Source organism: Triticum urartu, chromosome 2A (genome assembly GCF_056163025.1).
Source record: "Triticum urartu cultivar PI428250 chromosome 2A, HENAU_Tu73, whole genome shotgun sequence".
Lineage (NCBI taxonomy): Eukaryota > Viridiplantae > Streptophyta > Magnoliopsida > Poales > Poaceae > Triticum > Triticum urartu.
In genome coordinates, this window is record NC_141874.1 from 217,460,086 (window position 1) to 217,478,995 (window position 18,910).

Here is an 18,910-nt window from a genome sequence, read left to right on the forward strand (position 1 = left end):
AGACCTTGGTGAAGCTGCTTATATATTGGGCATCAGGATCTATAGAGATAGATCAAGACGCTTAATTGGACTTTCACAAAGCACAAACCTTGATAAAGTTTTGAAGAATTTCAAAATGGATCAAGCAAATAAAGGGTTCTTGCCTATGTTACAAGGTGTGAAGTTGAATCAGACTCAATGCCCGACCACTGCAGAAGAAAGAGAGAAAATGAAAGTCATTCCCTATGCTTCAGCCATAGGTTCTATCATGTATGCAATGCTGTGTACCAGACCTGATGTGTGCCTTGCTATCAGTTTAGCAGGGTGGTACCAAAGTAATCCAGGAGTGGATCACTGGACAGCTGTCAAGAACATCCTGAAATACCTGAAAAGGACTAAGGATATGTTTCTCGTTCATGGAGGTGACAGGGAGCTCGTCATAAATGGTTATGTCGATGCAAGATTTGATACTGATCCGGATGACTCTAAGTCACAAACCGGATACGTATTTTTATTGAATGGTGGAGCTGTCAGCTGGTGCAATTCCAAGCAGAGCATCGCGGCGGGATCTACGTGTGAAGCGGAGTACGTAGCTGCTTCGGAAGCAGCAAATGAAGGAGTCTGGATGAAGGAATTCATATCCGATCTAGGTGTCATACCTAGTGCATCGGGTCCAATGAAAATCATTTGTGACAATACTGGGGCAATTGCCTTGGCAAAGGAATCCAGATTTCACAAGAAAACCAAGCACATCAAGAGACGCTTCAATTCCATCCGCGATCAAGTCAATGAGGGAGACATAGAGATTTTCAAGATACATACGGATCTAAATATTGCATACCCTTGACTAAGCCTCTCTCACGTGGAAAACATGATCAGCACCAAGACTACATGGGTGCTAGAATCATTACAATGTAATCTAGATTATTGACTCTAATGCAAGTAGGAGACTGAAGGAAATATGCCCTAGAGGCAATAATAAAGTTGTTATTTATATTTCCTTATATCATGATAAATGATTATTATTCATGCTAGAATTGTATTAACCGGAAACTTAGTACATGTGTGAACACATAGACAAGCAGAGTGTCACTAGTATGCCTCTACTTGACTAGCTCGTTAATCAAAGATGGTTAAGTTTCCTAGACATGGACAAAGAGTTGTCATTTGATGAACGGGATCACATCATTAGAGAATGATGTGATTGATTTGACCCATCTGTTAGCTTAGCACTTTGATCGTTTAGTTTACTGCTATTGCTTCCTCCATAACTTATACATGTTCCTATGACAATGAGATTATGCAACTCCCAAATACCGGAGGAACGCTTAGTGTTCTATCAAATGTCACAATGTAACTGGGTGACTATAAAGATGCTCTAGAGGTGTCTCCGATGGTGTTTGTTGAGTTGGCATAGATCGAGATTAGGATTGGTCCCTCTGTGTATCGGAGAGGTATCTCTGGGCCCTCTCGGTAATTCACATCACTATAAGCCTTGCAAGTAATGTGACTAATGAGTTAGTTACGGGATGTTGCATTACGGAACGAGTAAAGAGACTTGCTGGTAACAAGATTGAACTAGGTATCAAGATACCGACGATCGAATCTCGGGCAAGTAACATACCGATGACAAAGCGAACACCGTATGTTGTTATCAGTTTGACCGATAAAGATCTTCGTAGAATATGTAGGAACCAATATGAGCATCTAGGTTCCGCTATTGATTATTGATCAGAGATGAGTCTCGGTCATGTCTACATAGTTCTCGAACCCGTAGGGTCCGCATGCTTAACGTTCGATGATGATCGGTATTATGAGTTTATGTGTTTTGATGTACCGAAGATTGTTCGGAGTCCCGAATGAGATCACGAACATGACGAGGAGTCTCGAAATGGTCGAGACATAAAGGTCGTTATATTGGAAGGCTATGTTTGGACATCGGAATGGTTCCGTATGAGTTCGGGCATTTACCGGAGTACCGGGGGGTTACCGGAACCCCCCGGGGAGTCAAGGGGCCTTATTGGGCCCTTGTGGGAGACAAGAGGAGGCAGCAAGGTGGAGGGCGCGCCCCCGCAAGCCCAATCCGAATTGGGTGGGGGGCGGCCCCCCTTTCCTTTCTCCCTCTCCCTCTTCCTTCTTTTCCTAGTGGGACTAGGAAAGGGGGGAGTCCCACTCCTACTAGGAGGAGGACTCCTCCCCCCTTGGCGTGCCTAGAGGGCCAGCCGGCCTCCCACTCCCTCCTTTATATATGTCGGGGGGCACCCTAGAACACATCAAAGTTGATCTTAGCCATGTGCGATGCCCCCCTCCCCAGATTTCCACCTCGGTCATATCGTTGCAGTGCTTAGGGGAAGCCCTGCGTCGGTAGCTTCATCATCACCATCACCACACTGTCATGTTGACTGCTACCTCTTTTAGCACTGCGTTGGTTTTCCCTGAAGAGGAAGGGATGATGCAGCAAAGTAGTGTAAGTATTTCCCTCAGTTTTTGAGAACCAAGGTATCAATCTAGTAGGAGGCTACGCGCGAGTCCCTCGCACCTGCAAAAAACAAATAAATCCTCGCAACCAACGCAAATAGGGGTTGTCAATCCATATAGGGCCACTTACGAGAGTGAGATCTGATAGATATGATTAGATAATATTTTTGGTATTTTTATGATAAAGATACAAAGTAAAATAAAGGCAAAGTAAATGGGAAAGTAAATAACTAAGTAGTAGGAGATTGATATGATAAAGATAGACCCGGGGGCCATAGGTTTCACTAGTGGCTTCTCTCGAGAGCATAAGTATTCTACGGTGGGTGAACAAATTACTGTTGAGCAATTGATAGAATTGAGCATAGTTATGAGAAGATCTAGGTATGATCATGTATATAGGCATCACGTCCGAGACAAGTAGACCGACTCCTGCCTGCATCTACTACTATTACTCCACTCATCGACCGCTAGCCAGCATGCATCTAGAGTATTAAGTTAAAAACAGAGTAACGCCTTAAGCAAGATGACATGATGTAGAGGGATAGACTCATGCAATATGAAGAAAACCCCATCTTGTTATCCTCGATTGCAACAATACAATACGTGTCTTGCTGCCCTTACTATCACCGGGAAAGGACACCGCAAGATTGAACCCAATGCTAAGCACTTCTCCCATTGCAAGAAAGATCAATCTAATAGGCAAAGCAAACTGATAATTCGAAGAGACTTGCAAAGATAACCAATCATACATAAAAGAATTCAGAGAAGATTCAAATATTATTCATAGATAGACTTGATCATAAACCCACAATTCATCGGTCTCAACAAACACACCGCAAAAAGAAGATTACATCGAATAGATCTCCACAAGAGAGGCTGAGAACATTGTATTGAGATCCAAAAAGAGAGAAGAAGCCATCTAGCTACTAACTATGGACCCATAGGTCTGAAGTAAACTACTCACACTTCATCGGAGAGGCTATGGTGTTGATGTAGAAGCCCTCCATGATCGATGCCCCCTCCGGCGGAGCTCCGGAACAGGCCCCAAGATGGGATCTCGTGGATACAGAAAGTTACGGTGGTGGAATTAGGGTTTTGGCTCCTGTTCTGATCGTTTGGGGGTACGTGGATATATAGGAGGAAGAAGTACGTCGGTGGAGCAACAGGGGGCCCATGAGGGTGGAGGGCGCGCCTGGGGGGGCAGGCGCGCCCCCCTACCTCGTGGCCTCCTGTTAGTTGGCTTGACGTAGGGTCCAAGTCTCCTGAGTTGTATTCGGTGAGAAAATCACGTTCCCGAAGGTTTCATTCCATTTGGACTCCGTTTGATATTCCTTTTCTTCGAAACCCTAAAACAGGCAAAAAACAGCAATTCTGGGTTGGGCCTCCGGTTAATAGGTTAGTCCCAAAAATAATATAAAAGTGGATAATAAAGCCCAATAATGTCCAAAACAGTAGATAATATAGCATGGAGCAATCATAAATTATAGATACATTGGAGACGTATCAACCATCCCCAAGCTTAATTCCTGCTCGTCCTCGAGTAGGTAAATGATAAAAACAAATTTTTTAATGTGGAGTGCTACTTGGCTCAATTTTAATGTAATTCTTCTTAATTGTGGTATGAATATTCAGATTCGAAAGATTCAAGACAAAAGTTAATATTTACATAGAAAATAATAATACTTCAAGCATACTAACAAAGCAATTATGTCTTCTCAAAATAACATGGCTAAAGAAAGCTATCCCTACAAAATCATATAGTCTGGCTATGATCTATCTTCACCACACAAAATATTTAAATCATGCACAACCCCGATGACAAGCCAAACAATTGTTTCATACTTTTGATATTCTCAAACTTTTTCAATCTTCACGCAATACATGAGCGTGAGCCATGGATATAGCACTATAGGTGGAATAGAGTGGTGGTTGTGGAGAAGACAAAAAGGGGAATATAGTCTCACATCAACTAGGCGCATCAACGGGCTATGGAGATGCCCATCAATAGATATCAATGTGAGTGAGTAGGGATTGCCATGCAAGGGATGCACTAGAGCTATAAGTATATGAAAGCTTAAAAAGAAACTAAGTGGGTGTGCATTAGACTTGCTTGCTCATGAAGACCTAGGACAATTTTGAGGAAGCCCGTCATTGTTTCTATAATGGAAAATTCCCACTAGTATATGAAAGTGATAACATGAGAGACTCTCTACTATGAAGATCATGGTGCTACTTTGAAGCACAAGTGTGGTAAAAGGATAGTAACATTGTCCCTTCTCTCTTTTTCTCTCATCATTTTTTATTTGGGCCTTTTCTCTCTTTTTTATGGCCTCTTTTCTTTCTTTCTTTTTCGTCCGGAGTCTCATCCCGACTTGTGGGGGAATCATAGTCTCCATCATCCTTTCCTCACTTGGGACAATGCTCTAATAATGATGATCATCACACTTTTATTTTTCTTACAACTCAATAATTACAACTCAATACTTAGAACAAGATATGACTCTATATGAATGCCTCCAGCGGTGTGCCAGGATATGCAATGATGCATGAGTGAGAAGTATGAAATAATTATGAATGGTGGCTTTGCCACAAATACTATGTCAACTACATGATCATGCTAAGCAATATGACAATGATGGAGTGTGTCATGAACAGAACGGTGGAAATTTGCATGGCAATATATCTCGGAATGGCTATGGAAATGCCATAGTAGGTAGGTGTGGTGGCTGTTTTGAGGAAGGTATATGGTGGGTGTATGATACCGGCGAAAGGTGCACGGTATTAGAGAGGCTAGCAAAGGTGGAATGGTGAGAGTGCATATAATCCATGAACTCAACATTAGTCATAAAGAACTCATATACTTATTACAAAAATCTACAAGTTATCAAAGCAAAGTATTATGCGCATGCTCCTAGGGGGATAGATTGGTAGGAAAATACCATCGCTCGTCCCCGACCGCCACTCATAAGGAAGACAATCAATAAATAAATCATGCTCCGACTTCATCACATAACGGTTCACCATACGTGCATGCTACAGGAATCGCAAGCTTCAACACAAGTATTTCTCAAATTCACAACTACTCAACTAGCATGACTTTAATATCACCATCTCCATATCTCAAAACAATTATCAAATATCAAACTTCTCATAATATTCAACACACTCATAAGAGAGTTTTATTATTAATCTTGCATACCAAGCATATTAGGATTTTAAGCAAATTACCATGCTATTAAGACTCTCAAAATAATCTAAGTGAAGCATGAGAGATCAATAGTTTCTATAAAACAAATCCACCACCGTGCTCTAAAAGATATAAGTGAAGCACTAGAGCAAAATTATATAACTCAAAAGATATAAGCGAAGCACATAGAGTATTCTAACAAATTCCAAATGATGTATGGCTCTCTCAAAAGGTGTGTATATAAAGTAAGATTGTGGTAAACTAATAAGCAAAGACTCAAATAAATAAAGACGCTCCAAGCAAAACACATATCATGTGGTAAATAAAAATATAGCTCCAAGTAAAGTTACCGATAGAAGTAGACGAAAGAGGGGATGCCTTCCGGGGCATCCCCAAGCTTTGGATTTTAGGTGTCCTTAGATTATCTTGGGGGTGCCATGGGCATACCCAAGCTTAGGCTCTTGCCACTCCTTCTTCCATAATCCATCAAATCTTTACCCAAAACTTGAAAACTTCACAACACAAAACTTAAAGTAGAAAATCTCGTGAGCTCCGTTAGCGAAGAAAACAAAAGACCACTTCAAGGTACTGTAATGAACTCATTATTTATTTATATGGGTGTTATACCTATTGCATTCCAACTTCTGTATGGTTTATAAACTAATTTACTAGCCATAGATTCATCAAAATAAGAAAACAACAAACGCAAAACAGAACATGTCAAAAACAGAACAGTCTGTAGTAATCTGTAGCTAGCGCAAGATCTGGAACCCTAAAAATTCTAAAATAAATTTCTGGACGTGAGTAATTTATCTATTAATCATATTCAAAAATAATTAACTAAATATTACTTGCCAAATAAAAATTACAGCAGTTCTCGTGAGCACTAAAGTTTCTGTTTTTTACAGCAAGTTCAACAAGACTTTCCCCAAGTCTTCCCAACGGTTCTACTTGGCACAAACACTAATTAAACACACACAAAAACAACCAAACAGAGGCTAAATAATTTATTTATTACTAATCAGGAGCAAAAATCAAGGAATAAAAATAAAATTGGGTTGCCTCCCAACAAGCGCTGTCATTTAACGCCCCTAGCTAGGCATAACAAGCAAGAATATATCTAGGTATTGCCATCTTTGGTATGCAATTCTTCAATGAGGCATATACCATCTTTAGGAGTTCCTTTCTTTTTATTAATTATCAATCTTTTAGGCACAATATCAAAAAAATTATTTATAACAAATGGTTCCATAATGATAGCAAAAAGATTGGGATGAACACTTATAGATTTAAGATCCGCATTTTCCTTACTAGATGATTCACCCTTATTTTTAGGAACATACATAAGCTTGGCAACTTTAGTGGAGGAACTTGGAGTATTCTTTATGTAAGAAAAAGCGGTTCCCAAATTTGTAATAATATTCTCAAGTTTATCGATCCTAACGGAATCGTGATTTATTTTCTCATTAACTATGGGTTCCTTTTCTTTAATATCTTTCAAAGTAACTCCTACTTTAGGTCCATATTGAGAGATTCGGCTGTGGATCTTTTTATCCAAATTTTCAATTAACTCTATGGTAGCAACCTTATTTTCAATAATTTCAAGCCTTTGCATTACATGCTCCAAAGTTAATATAGTTCCATAAACCAAAAGAGGGGGGAGCCAAATAAATCTAACATAGCATTATAAGAACCAAAAGTATGGCTACCCAAAAAATTCCCTCCGGTAATAGTATCAAGAACATAACGGTGCAAGGAGTAATGCCCACATAAAAATTGCGAAGGACAATGGTAGTAGATTGCTTCCTAGAAGATTTATTTTGAGCATTGCAAATTCTATACCAAGCATCTTTTAGATTTTCACCCTCCCTTTGCTTAAAATTTAGAATTTCATTCTCAGGAGACAACAGAGAAGATAAGGGACTAGCCATAACGACAAGCAAGCAAACTAACACACAAGCAAACAAAAAGCAAGCGAACAAAAAGGGGCAAATAGAGAAAGAGAGGGAGGATAGAGAGAGAGAGAGGGCGAATAAAACGGCAAGGGTGAATTGGGGGAGAGGAAAACGAGAGGCAAATGGCAAATAATGTAATGCGGGAGATAAGGGTATGTGATGGGTACTTGGTATGTTGAATTTTGCGTAGACCTCCCCGGCAACGATGCCAGAAATCCTTCTTGCTACCTCTTTTAGCACTGCGTTGGTTTTCCCCGAAAAGGAAGGGCTGATGCAGCAAAGTAGCGTAAGTATTTCCCTCAGTTTTTGAGAACCAAGGTATCAATCCAGTGGGAGGCTACGCGCGAGTCCCTCGCACCTGCACAAAACAAATAAATCCTCGCAACCAACGCAAATAGGGGTTGTCAATCTCTATAGGGCCACTTACGAGAGTGAGATCTGATAGATATGATAAGATAATATTTTTGGTACTTTTATGATAAAGATACAAAGTAAAATAAAGGCAAAGTAAATGGCAAAGTAAATAACTAAGTAGTAGGAGATTGATATGATAAAGATAGACTCAGGGGCCATAGGTTTCACTAGTGTCTTCTCTCGAGAGCATAAGTATTCTACGGTTGATGAACAAATTACTATTGAGCAATTGACAGAATTGAGCATAGTTATGAGCATATCTAGGTATGATCATGTATATAGGGATCACATCCGAGACAAGTAGACCGACTCGTGCCTGCATCTACTACTATTACTCCACTCATCAACCTCTATCCAGCATGCATCTAGAGTATTAAGTTAAAAACAGAGTAACGCCTTAAGCAAGATGACATGATGTAGAGGGATAGACTCATGCAATATGAAGAAAACCCCATCTTGTTATCCTCGATGGCAACAATACAATACGTGCCTTGCTGCCCTTACTGTCACCGGGAAAGGACACCGCAAGATTGAACCCAAAGCTAAGCACTTCTCCCATTGCAAGAAACATCAATCTAGTAGGCCAAACCAAATTGATAATTCGAAGAGACTTGCAAAGATAACCAATCATACATAAAAGAATTCAGAGAAGATTCAAATATTATTCATAGATAGACTTGATCATAAACCCACAATTCATCGGTCTCAACAAACACACCGCAAAATGAAGATTACATCGAATAGACCTCCACAAGAGAGGGGGAGAACATTGTATTGAGATCCAAAAAGAGAGAAAAAGCCGTGTAGCTACTAACTATGGACCCGTAGGTCTGAAGTAAACTACTGACACTTCATCGGAGAGGCTATGGTGTTGATGTAGAAGCCCTCCGTGATCGATGCCCCCTCCGGCGGAGCTCCGAAACAGGCCCCAAGATGGGATCTCGTGGATATAGAAAGTTACGGCGGTGGAATTAGGGTTTTGGCTCTTGTTCTGATCGTTCAGGGGTACGTGGATATATATAGGAGGAAGAAGTACATCGGTGGAGCAATAGGGGGCCCACGAGGGTGGAGGGCGTGCCTGGGGGGGGCAGGCACGCCCCCCTACCTCGTGGCCTCCTGTTAGTTGGCTTGACGTAGGGTCCAAGTCTCCTGAGTTGTATTCGGTGAGAAAATCACGTTCCCGAAGGTTTCATTCCGTTTGGACTCCGTTTGATATTCCTTTTCTTCGAAACCCTAAAACAGGCAAAAAAACAGCAATTCTGGGTTGGGCCTCCGGTTAATAGGTTAGTCCCAAAAATAATATAAAAGTGGATAATAAAGCCCAATAATGTCCAAAACAGTAGATAATATAGCATGGAGCAATCAAAAATTATAGATACGTTGCAGACGTATCATTGACGCAACTCCCCCTCGACCTCAATTGGATCTAGAGTTTGTGGGATGTCACCGAGCTGAATGTGTGCAGATCACGGAGGTGTCGTACCTTCGGTTCTAGGATTGGTCGGATCGTGAAGACGTACGACTACATCAACCGCGTTGTCATAACGCTTCCGCTTATGGTCTACGAGGGTACGTGGACAAGAATCTCCCATCTTGTTGCTATGCATCACCTAGATGGATCTTACGTGTGCGTAGGATTTTTTTTGAAATTACTGTGTTCCCCAACAGTGGCATCCGAGCCAGGTCTATGCGTAGATGTTATATGCACGAGTAGAACACAAAGGAGTTGTGGGCATGGGTATATACATATTGCTTGCCGTCACTAGTGAATTCTTGATTCAGTGGTATTGTTGGATGAAGCGGCTCAGACCGACATTACGTGTACGCTTACGTGAGACTGGTTCTACTCACGTGCTTCGCACATAGGTGGCTAGTGGGTGTCTGTTTCTCCAACTTTAGTTGAATCGGATTCAATGAACATGGTTCTTTCTGAAGATCAAAAAGCAATCACTATACCGAGTTGTGGTTTTGATGCGTAGGTAAGAACGGTTCTTGCTCAGCCCATAGCAGCCACGTAAAACTGGCAACAACAAAGTAGAGGACGTCTAACTTGTTTTTGCAGGGCATGTTGTGATGTGATATGGTCAAGACAAGATGCTAAATTTTATTGTATGAGATTATCATGTTTTGTAACAGAGTTATCGGCAACTGGCAGGAGCCATATGGTTGTCGCTTTATTGTATGAAATGCAATCGCCATGTAATTGCTTTACTTTATCACTAAGCGGTAGCGATAGTTATAGAAGCAATAGTTGGCGACATGACAATGATGCTTCGATGGAAGGTGTCAAGCCGGTGACGATGGTGATCATGAAGGTGCTTTGGAGATGGAGATCAAAGGCACAAGATGATGATGGCCATATCATATCACTTATATTTTATTGCATGTGATGTTTATCATTTATGCATCTTATTTTGCTTAGTTCGGCGGTAGAATTATAAGATGATCTCCCTGAGTATGCACCGTTGCTACAGTTCGTCGTGCCAAGACACCACGTGATGACCGGGTGTGATAAGCTCTACGTTCACATACAATGGGTACAAGCCAGTTTTGCACATGCAGAATACTCGGGTTAAACTTGATGAGCCTAGCATATGCAGATATGGCCTCGGAACACTGAGACCGAAAGGTCGAGCGTGAATCATATAGTAGATATGATCAACATAGTGATGTTCACCATTGAAAACTACTCCATCTCACGTGATGATCGAACATGGTTTAGTTGATATGGATCACGTGATCACTTAGATGATTAGAGGGATGTCTATCTAATTGGGAGTTCTTAAGTAATATGATTAATTGAACTTTAATTTATCATGAACTTAGTACCTGATAGTATTTTGCATGTCTATGTTGTTGTAGATAGATGGCCCGTGTTGTTGTTCCATTGAATTTTAATGCGTTCCTAGAGAAAGCTAAGTTGAAAGATGATGGTAGCAATTACATGGACTGGGTCCGTAACTTGAGGATTATCCTCATTGTTGCACAGAAGAATTACGTCCTGGAAGCACCGCTACGTGACAAACCCGCTGCAGGAGCAAGACCAGATGTTATGAAAGTCTAGCAGAGCAATGGTGATGACTACTCGATAGTTCAGTGTGTCATGCTTTACGGCTTACAACCGGGGCTTCAACGACATTTTGAACGTCATGGAGCATATGAGATGTTCCAGGAGTTGAAGTTAATATTTCAAGCAAATGCCCGGATTGAGAGATATGAAGTCTCCAATAAGTTCTACAGCTGCAAAAAGGAGGAGAATAGTTTTGTCAGTGAACATATACTCAGAATGTATGGGTACCACAACCACTTGACTCAGCTAGGAGTTAATCTTCCTGATGATAGTGTCATTGACAGAGTTCTTCAATCACTGCCACCAAGATACAAGAGCTTCCTGATGAACTATAATATGCAGGGGATGGATAAGACAACTCCCAAGCAGTTCGCAATGCTAATGGCTATGAACGTAGAAATCAAGGAGCATCAAGTGTTGATAGTCAACAAGACCACCAGTTTCAAGAAAAAGGGTAAAGGGAAGACGGGGAACTTCAAGAAAAACGGCAAGCAAGTTGCTGCTCAAGTGAAGAAGCCCAAGCCTGGACCTAAGCCTAAGACTGAGTGCTTCTACTACAAAAGGACTGGTCACTTGAAGCGGAACTGTCCCAAGTATTTGGTGGAGAAGAAGGATGGCAAAGTGAAAGGTATATTTGATATACATGTTATTGATGTGTACCTTACTAATGCTCGCAGTAGCGCCTGGGTAATTGATACTGGTTCTGTTGCTAATATTTGCAACTCAAAACAGGGGCTACGGATTAAGCAAAGATTGGCTAAGGACGAGGTGATGATGCGTGTGGGAAATGGTTCCAAAGTCGATGTGATCGCCGTCGGCACGCTACCTCTACATCTACCTTCGGTAGTAGTTTTAGACTCGAATAATTGTTATTTGGTGCCAACGTTGAGCATGAACATTATATCTGGATCTTGTTTGATGTGAGACGGTTATTCATTCAAATCAGAGAATAATGGTTGTTCTATTTATATGGGTATTATCTTTTATGGCCATGCACCCTTGACGAGTGGTCTATTTTTACTAAATCTTGATAGTAGTGATACACATATTCATAGTATTGAAGCCAAAAGATATAAGTTTAATAATGATAGTGCAACTTATTTGTGGCACTGCCATTTAGGTCATATTGGTGTAAAGCGCATGAAGAAACTCCATGCTGATGGGCTTTTGGAATCACTTGATTATGAATCACTTGATGCTTGCAAACCATGCCTCATGGGCAAGATAACTAAGAATCTGTTCTCCGGAACAATGGAGCGAGCAACAGACTTGTTGGAAATTATACATGCTGATGTATGCGGTCCGATGAGTGATGTTGCTCACGGTGGGTATCGTTATTTTCTTACCTTCACAGATGATTTGAGCAGATATGGGTTTATCTACTTGATGAAACATAAGTCTGGAACATTTAAAAAGTTCAAAGAATTTTAGAGTGAAGTGGAAAATCATCGTAACAAGAAAATAAAGTTTCTATGATCTTATCGTGGAGGAGAATATTTGAGTTACGAGTTTGGTCTTCATTTGAAACAATGCGGAATAGTTTCGCAACTCACGCCACCTGGAACACCACGGCGTAATGGTGTGTCCGAACATCATAACCGCACTTTATTAGATATGGTGCGATCTATGATGTCTCTTACTGATTTACCGCTATCGTTTTGGGGTTATGCTTTAGAGATGGCTGCATTCATGTTAAGTAGGGCACCATCGAAATCCATTGAGACGACACCTTATGAACTGTGGTTTGGCAAGAAACCCAAGTCGTCGTTTCTTAAATTTGGGGCTGCGATGCTCATGTGAAAAAGCTTCAACCTGATAAGCTCAAACCCAAATCGGAGAAATGTGTCTTCATAGGATACCCAAAGGAGACTGTTGGGTACACCTTCTATCACAGATCCTAAGGCAAGATATTCGTTGCTAAGAATGGATCCTTTCTAGAGAAGGAGTTTCTCTCGAAAGAAGTGAGTGGGAGGAAAGTAGAACTTGACGAGGTAACTGTACCTAGTCCCTTATTGGAAAATAGTTCATCATAGAAATCGTTTCCAGTGATTCCTACACCAGTAAGTGAGGAAGCTAATGATGATGATCATCAAACTTATGATCAAGTTTCTACCGAACCTCGTAGGTCTACCAGGGTAAGATCCGCACAAGAGTGGTACGGTAATCCTGTTCTGGAGGTCATGTTACTTGACCATGAAGAGCCTACAAACTATGAGGAAGAGATGATGACCCCAGATTACACAAAATGGCTTGAGGCCATGAAATCTGAGAAGGGATCCATGTATGAGAACAAAGTGTGGACTTTGGTTGACTTGACCGATGATCGGCAAGCCATAGAGAATAAATGGATCTTCAAGAAGAAGACTGACGCTGACGGTAATGTTACTGTCTACAAAGCTCGACTTTTTGCGAAAGGTTTTCAACAAGTTCGAGGAGTTGACTACAAGGAGACCTTCTCACCTGTAGCGATGCTTAAGTCCGTCCGAATCATGTTAGCAACTGCCGCATTTTATTATTATGAAAGTTAGCAAATGGATGTCAAAACTGCATTCCTTAATGGATATCTTAAAGAAGAGTTGTATATGATGCAACCAGAAGGTTTTCTCGATCCAAAAGGTTCTAACAAAGTGTGCAAGCTCCATAGATCCATTTATGCACTAGTGCAAGCCTCTCGGAGTTGTAATATACGCTTTGATAGTGTGATCAAAGCATATGGTTTTATAAAGACTTTTGGAGAAGCCTGTATTACAAGAAAGTGAGTGGGAGCTCTGTAGCATTTCTGATATTATATGTGGATGACATATTGCTGATCAGAAATGATACTGAATTTCTGAATAGCGTAAAAGGAGACTTGAATAAGAATTTTTCAATGAAAGACCTTGGTGAAGCTGCTTATATATTGGGCATCAGGATCTATAGAGATAGATCAAGACGCTTAATTGGACTTTCACAAAGCACATACCTTGATAAAGTTTTGAAGAATTTCAAAATGGATCAAGCAAATAAAGGGTTCTTGCTTGTGTTACAAGGTGTGAAGTTGAATCAGATTCAATACCCGACCACTGCAGAAGAAAGAGAGAAAATGAAAGTCATTCCCTATGCTTCAGCCATAGGTTCTATCATGTATGCAATGCTGTGTACCAGACCTGATGTGTGCCTTGCTATCAGTTTAGCAGGGAGGTACCAAAGTAATCCAGGAGTGGATCACTTGACAGCTGTCAAGAACATCCTGCAATACCTGAAAAGGACTAAGGATATGTTTCTCGTTTATGGAGGTGACAAAGAGCTTGTCGTAAACAGTTATGTCGATGCAAGATTTGACACTGGTCTGAATGGTGCAATTGCCTTGGCAAAGGAATCCATATTTCACAAGAGAACCAAGCACATCAAGAGACGCTTCAATTCCATCCGTGATCAAGTCAAGGAGGGAGACATAGAGATTTGCAAGATACATACGGATCTAAATATTGCATACCCGTTGACTAAGCCTCTCTCACGAGCAAAACATGATCAGCACCAAGACTCCATGGGTGTTAGAATCATTACAATATAATCTAGATTATTAACTCTAGTGCAAGTGGGAGACTGAAGGAAATATGCCCTAGAGGCAATAATAAAGTTGTTATTTATATTTCCTTATATCATGATAAATGTTTATTATTCATGCTAGAATTGTATTAACCGGAAACTTAGTACATGTGTGAATACATAGACAAACAAAGTGTCACTAGTATGCCTCTACTTGACTAGCTCATTAAACAAAGATGGTTAAGTTTTCTAGCCATGGACAAAGAGTTGTCATTTGATGAATGGTATCACATCATTAGAGAATGATGTGATTGACTTGACCCATCCGTTAGCTTAGCACTTTGATCGTTTTGTTTACTGCTATTGCTTTCTCCATAACTTATACATGTTCCTATGACTATGAGATTATGCAACTCCCGAATACCGGAGGAACACTTTGTGTGCTATCAAACGTCACAACGTAACTGGGTGACTATAAAGATGCTCTACAGGTGTCTCCGATGGTGTTTGTTGAGTTGGCATAGATCGAGATTAGGATTTGTCACTCCGTGTATCGGAGAGGTATCTCTGGGCCCTCTCGGTAATGCACATCACTATAAGCCTTGCAAGCAATGTGACTAATGAGTTAGTTATGGGATGTTGCATAACGGAATGAGTAAAGAGACTTGCCGGTTACAAGATTGAACTAGGTATTAAGATACCAACGATCGAATCTCGGGCAAGTAACATACCGATGACAAAGGGAACAACGCATGTTGTTATGCGGTTTGACCGATAAAGATCTTCGTAGAATATGTAGGAACCAATATGAGCATCTAGGTTCCGCTATTGGTTATTGACCGGAGATGAGTCTCGGTCATGTCTACATAGTTCTCGAACTCGTAGGGTCCGCACACTTAACGTTCGGTGACGATCGATATTATGAGTTTATGTGTTTTGATGTACCGAAGGTTGTTCGGAGTCCCGGATGAGATCACGGACATGACAAGGAGTCTCAAAATGGTCGAGACATAAAGATCGATATATTCGAAGGCTATGTCTGGACATCGGAATGGTTCCGGGTGAGTTCGGGCATTTACCGTAGTACCGGGGGGTTACCGGAACCCTCGGGGAGTCAATGGGCCTTATTGGGCCCTAGTGGGAGAGAAGAGGAGGCAGGGAGGTGGAGGGCGCCCCCCAAGCGCAATCCGAATTGGGTGGGGGCGGCCCCCCTTTCCTTTCTCCCTCTCCCTCTTCCTTCTTTTCCTAGTGGGACTAGGAAAGGGGGAGTCCTACTCCTACTAGGAGGAGGACTCCACCCCCCTTGGCGTGCCTAGAGGGCCGGCCGGCCTCCCCCTCCCTCCTTTATATACGTCGGGGGCACCCTAGAACACATGAAAGTTGATATTAGCCATGTGCGATGTCCCCCTCCACAGATTTCCACCTCGGTCAGATTGTTGCAGTGCTTAGGCGAAGCCCTGCACCGGTAGCTTCATCAACACCGTCACCACACTGTCGTGTTGACGCAACTCTCCCTCGACCTCATCTGGATCTAGAGTTCGTTGTATGTCACCAAGCTGAACGTGTGCAGATCGTGCAGGTGCCATACCTTCGGTGCTAGGATCGATCGGATCGTGAAGACGTACGACTACATCAACCGTGTTGTCATAACGCTTCCGCTTACAGTCTATGAGGGTGCATGGACAACACTCTCCCCTCTCGTTGCTATGCATCACCTAGATGGATCTTGTGTGTGCGTAGGAATTGTTTTGAAATTACTGTGCTCCCCAACAGCTGGCCAATTCAGTACTTGTCCTCAAGAAGAAAGGCACTTGGCGTATGTGTGTTGATTACACATATCTCAACGTTCATGCTTATGTCGATAATATTGTCGTACAGTCTCGAAAGAAGGAAATGTTATTGGCAGATCTCAAGGAGACATTTGACAATCTTCAGGTGTACATGATGATGCTTAACCCAGCCAAATGTGTTTTTTGTGTTCCCACAGGCAAGTTGCTAGGATTCTTGGTGTCTGAACAAGGCATAGAGGCCAACCCAGATAAAATCAAAACAATGACCTCCATGGGTAAGCCGGCCAATATCAATGATGTGCAGCGCATGGCGGGTCGAATCGCCGCCTTAAGCAGGTTCATAAGCCGCTTGGGTGAGAAGGCCATTACTTTATACCAGATGCTGAAGAAAACATATAACTTCGTCTAGAGCGATGCTGGCAATGACGCTTTTGAAGCTCTCAAGAAACAGTTGGCTGAGCCACCCATTTTGGCCGCTCCTATTGACAAAGAGCCTATGCTCCTGTACATTGCTGCTAATAACAAAGCGGTAAGTGTTGCAGTTGTCATGGAGTGCAAGGAGGCTGGGAAAGAAATCATGTTCAACGACCAGTCTACTATGTCAGCGAGGTTTTGACGGAGTCCAAGAAGAGATATCCACATTGGCATAAACTGGTATCTACTTGGTGTCTTCATGGCTAGTTGCAAGCTGGAGCATTATTTCCAGGAACACCCCATCATTGTGGTCAGCTCTGCCCCATTGGGAGATATCATCCAGAACAACGAATCCACTGGTCAGATTGCTAAGTGGGCAATTGAGCTCGGGCCACATCATCTGAAATATGTGCCCTGGACAGCGATCAAGTCTCAAGCATTGGTGGACTTCATCAAAGATTGGACTGAACTTCAAGTCCCCAAAGAAAACCGGACAACACTTATTGGACTATTCACTTTGATGGTTCCAGGTAGTTGGAGGGCTCAGGGGCTGGAGTTATCTTATCTTCCCCATGAGGTGATAAACTTTTTACGTTCTAAGGATCATGTTTCCCTGTACCAACAATGCAGCTAAGTACGAAGCCCTCCTCCATGGTCTCCAAATGGCTAAGGAGATGAATCTTAGCTGGGTCAGATGCTTGGGCAACTCAGATTTGGTTACTCAGCAAGTTTCTAGAAAATGGGACTCCAGGGATCCCCTCATGGCGGCTTATCAGCAGGCGGTGACTAACAGTGCAGGTCACTTCAAGGGTTATCAAGCGGGCCACATTGACAGGCGGTTAAACGAGGCGGCTTATGCATTGTCATGTCTTGGCTCTTAGCGTAAGCCGGTGCCCTCCAATGTTTTCCTTGATGTCCTTCATAATCCTTCTATCAAATTGCCATCCGAGGAAGACCTGGCTATACCTGACCCAGAGGCATAGTTGGTAGCAGCTCTTCGTGCCACCCCAGACTAGATGGTTCCTTATTTGGCCTATCTAACACAAGGCGAGCACCCTGAGGATGAACTTATTGTTCGTCAGATCGTCTGTCGTTCCAAGTTGATGACTATTGTCCATGGCGAGTTACACATAAGAAGCATCACTGGTGTTTTTCTATGCTGCATCTCCCATGATGAGGGCTGAGAGATCCTCAAAGAGATCCACTCCGGTGATTGTGTTCATCTTGCCGGCTTAAGATCCTCATTTGCGAAGGTGTTTCGACACGGTTTTTATTGGCTCACAGCTCATGCAAATGCTGAGGATATCATGCGTAGATGTGATGGATGTCAGAAGTTTGCATGTCAGGCTCATGTACCGGCTCAGGTGTTGGGATCTACGGTAGGGTGCATCGACTGCAAATTAAAATTTCCTACGCGCAGAACAACCAAGAACATGCTACGGGAGATGGATCACAGTTCGTTACCACTAGACGCGCAGTGCCGTGCAGCGGAAGAAGAGTTGGGGCAGCGCGTCCGCGTAGATCGTCTCCTCCTCGTCCGATCTCCCTCATACAACCGGTGGCCGGTTCCCACGTACAGGTTCGCCGGAGCGGCGCAAGTGCACCGCCTCTAATGGTATTCGCGCATGCAGGAGGAACGTCGTGCGGCGGACTGCTAGGTCCGATCACACAACCGGCGGCGGGTGGAGGTGTCTATTCGCAACACATGCAAACCCTAGTGACAGCGCCGAAGCGATCAACCATGTGAGTGTGTGGCACCTCCACTATATATAGGCGTCCATCACAGGCTCAACACTTGGGCCTCGCACGGACCCTAAAGCCCATAAGTCTACTCGGGCACAATCCGAATACAGTTCGGATCACATCCGACCAGTGTCCTCGGATCCGACCTCATAGGTTCCTTCCCTTAAGCGCGCGACCCCTTAGGTTCAAGTCGGCTTGGTCGATCCGAACTGCACGTTTGGTAGCGGCCTCTAGCAAGGCATGTCGAACACCAAGTAGACTATGAAGCTGGTTAGCGAACCTGTACATCACACTTCCATTCCTTTTGCCACACGATATATGTTGTCGAGCTCAAGGCGAGTCTGTCATCCTT

General features: G+C 42.6%; 1 protein-coding gene across 1 annotated transcript in view; it reads left to right on the forward strand.

Annotated features, from left to right (window-relative positions):
* The window catches only part of LOC147984626 (uncharacterized), a 37,293-nt gene extending 19,597 nt beyond the window's left edge, over positions 1-17,696 (forward strand). The window contains exons 2-4 of the mRNA XM_087541183.1: positions 16,811-17,001; positions 17,083-17,345; positions 17,446-17,696. Of these exons, the coding sequence (XP_087397309.1) occupies positions 16,811-17,001; positions 17,083-17,345; positions 17,446-17,696 (705 nt within the window). The remainder of the gene's footprint in view (positions 1-16,810; positions 17,002-17,082; positions 17,346-17,445) is intronic.
* The last annotated feature ends 1,214 nt before the right edge of the window (positions 17,697-18,910 follow it).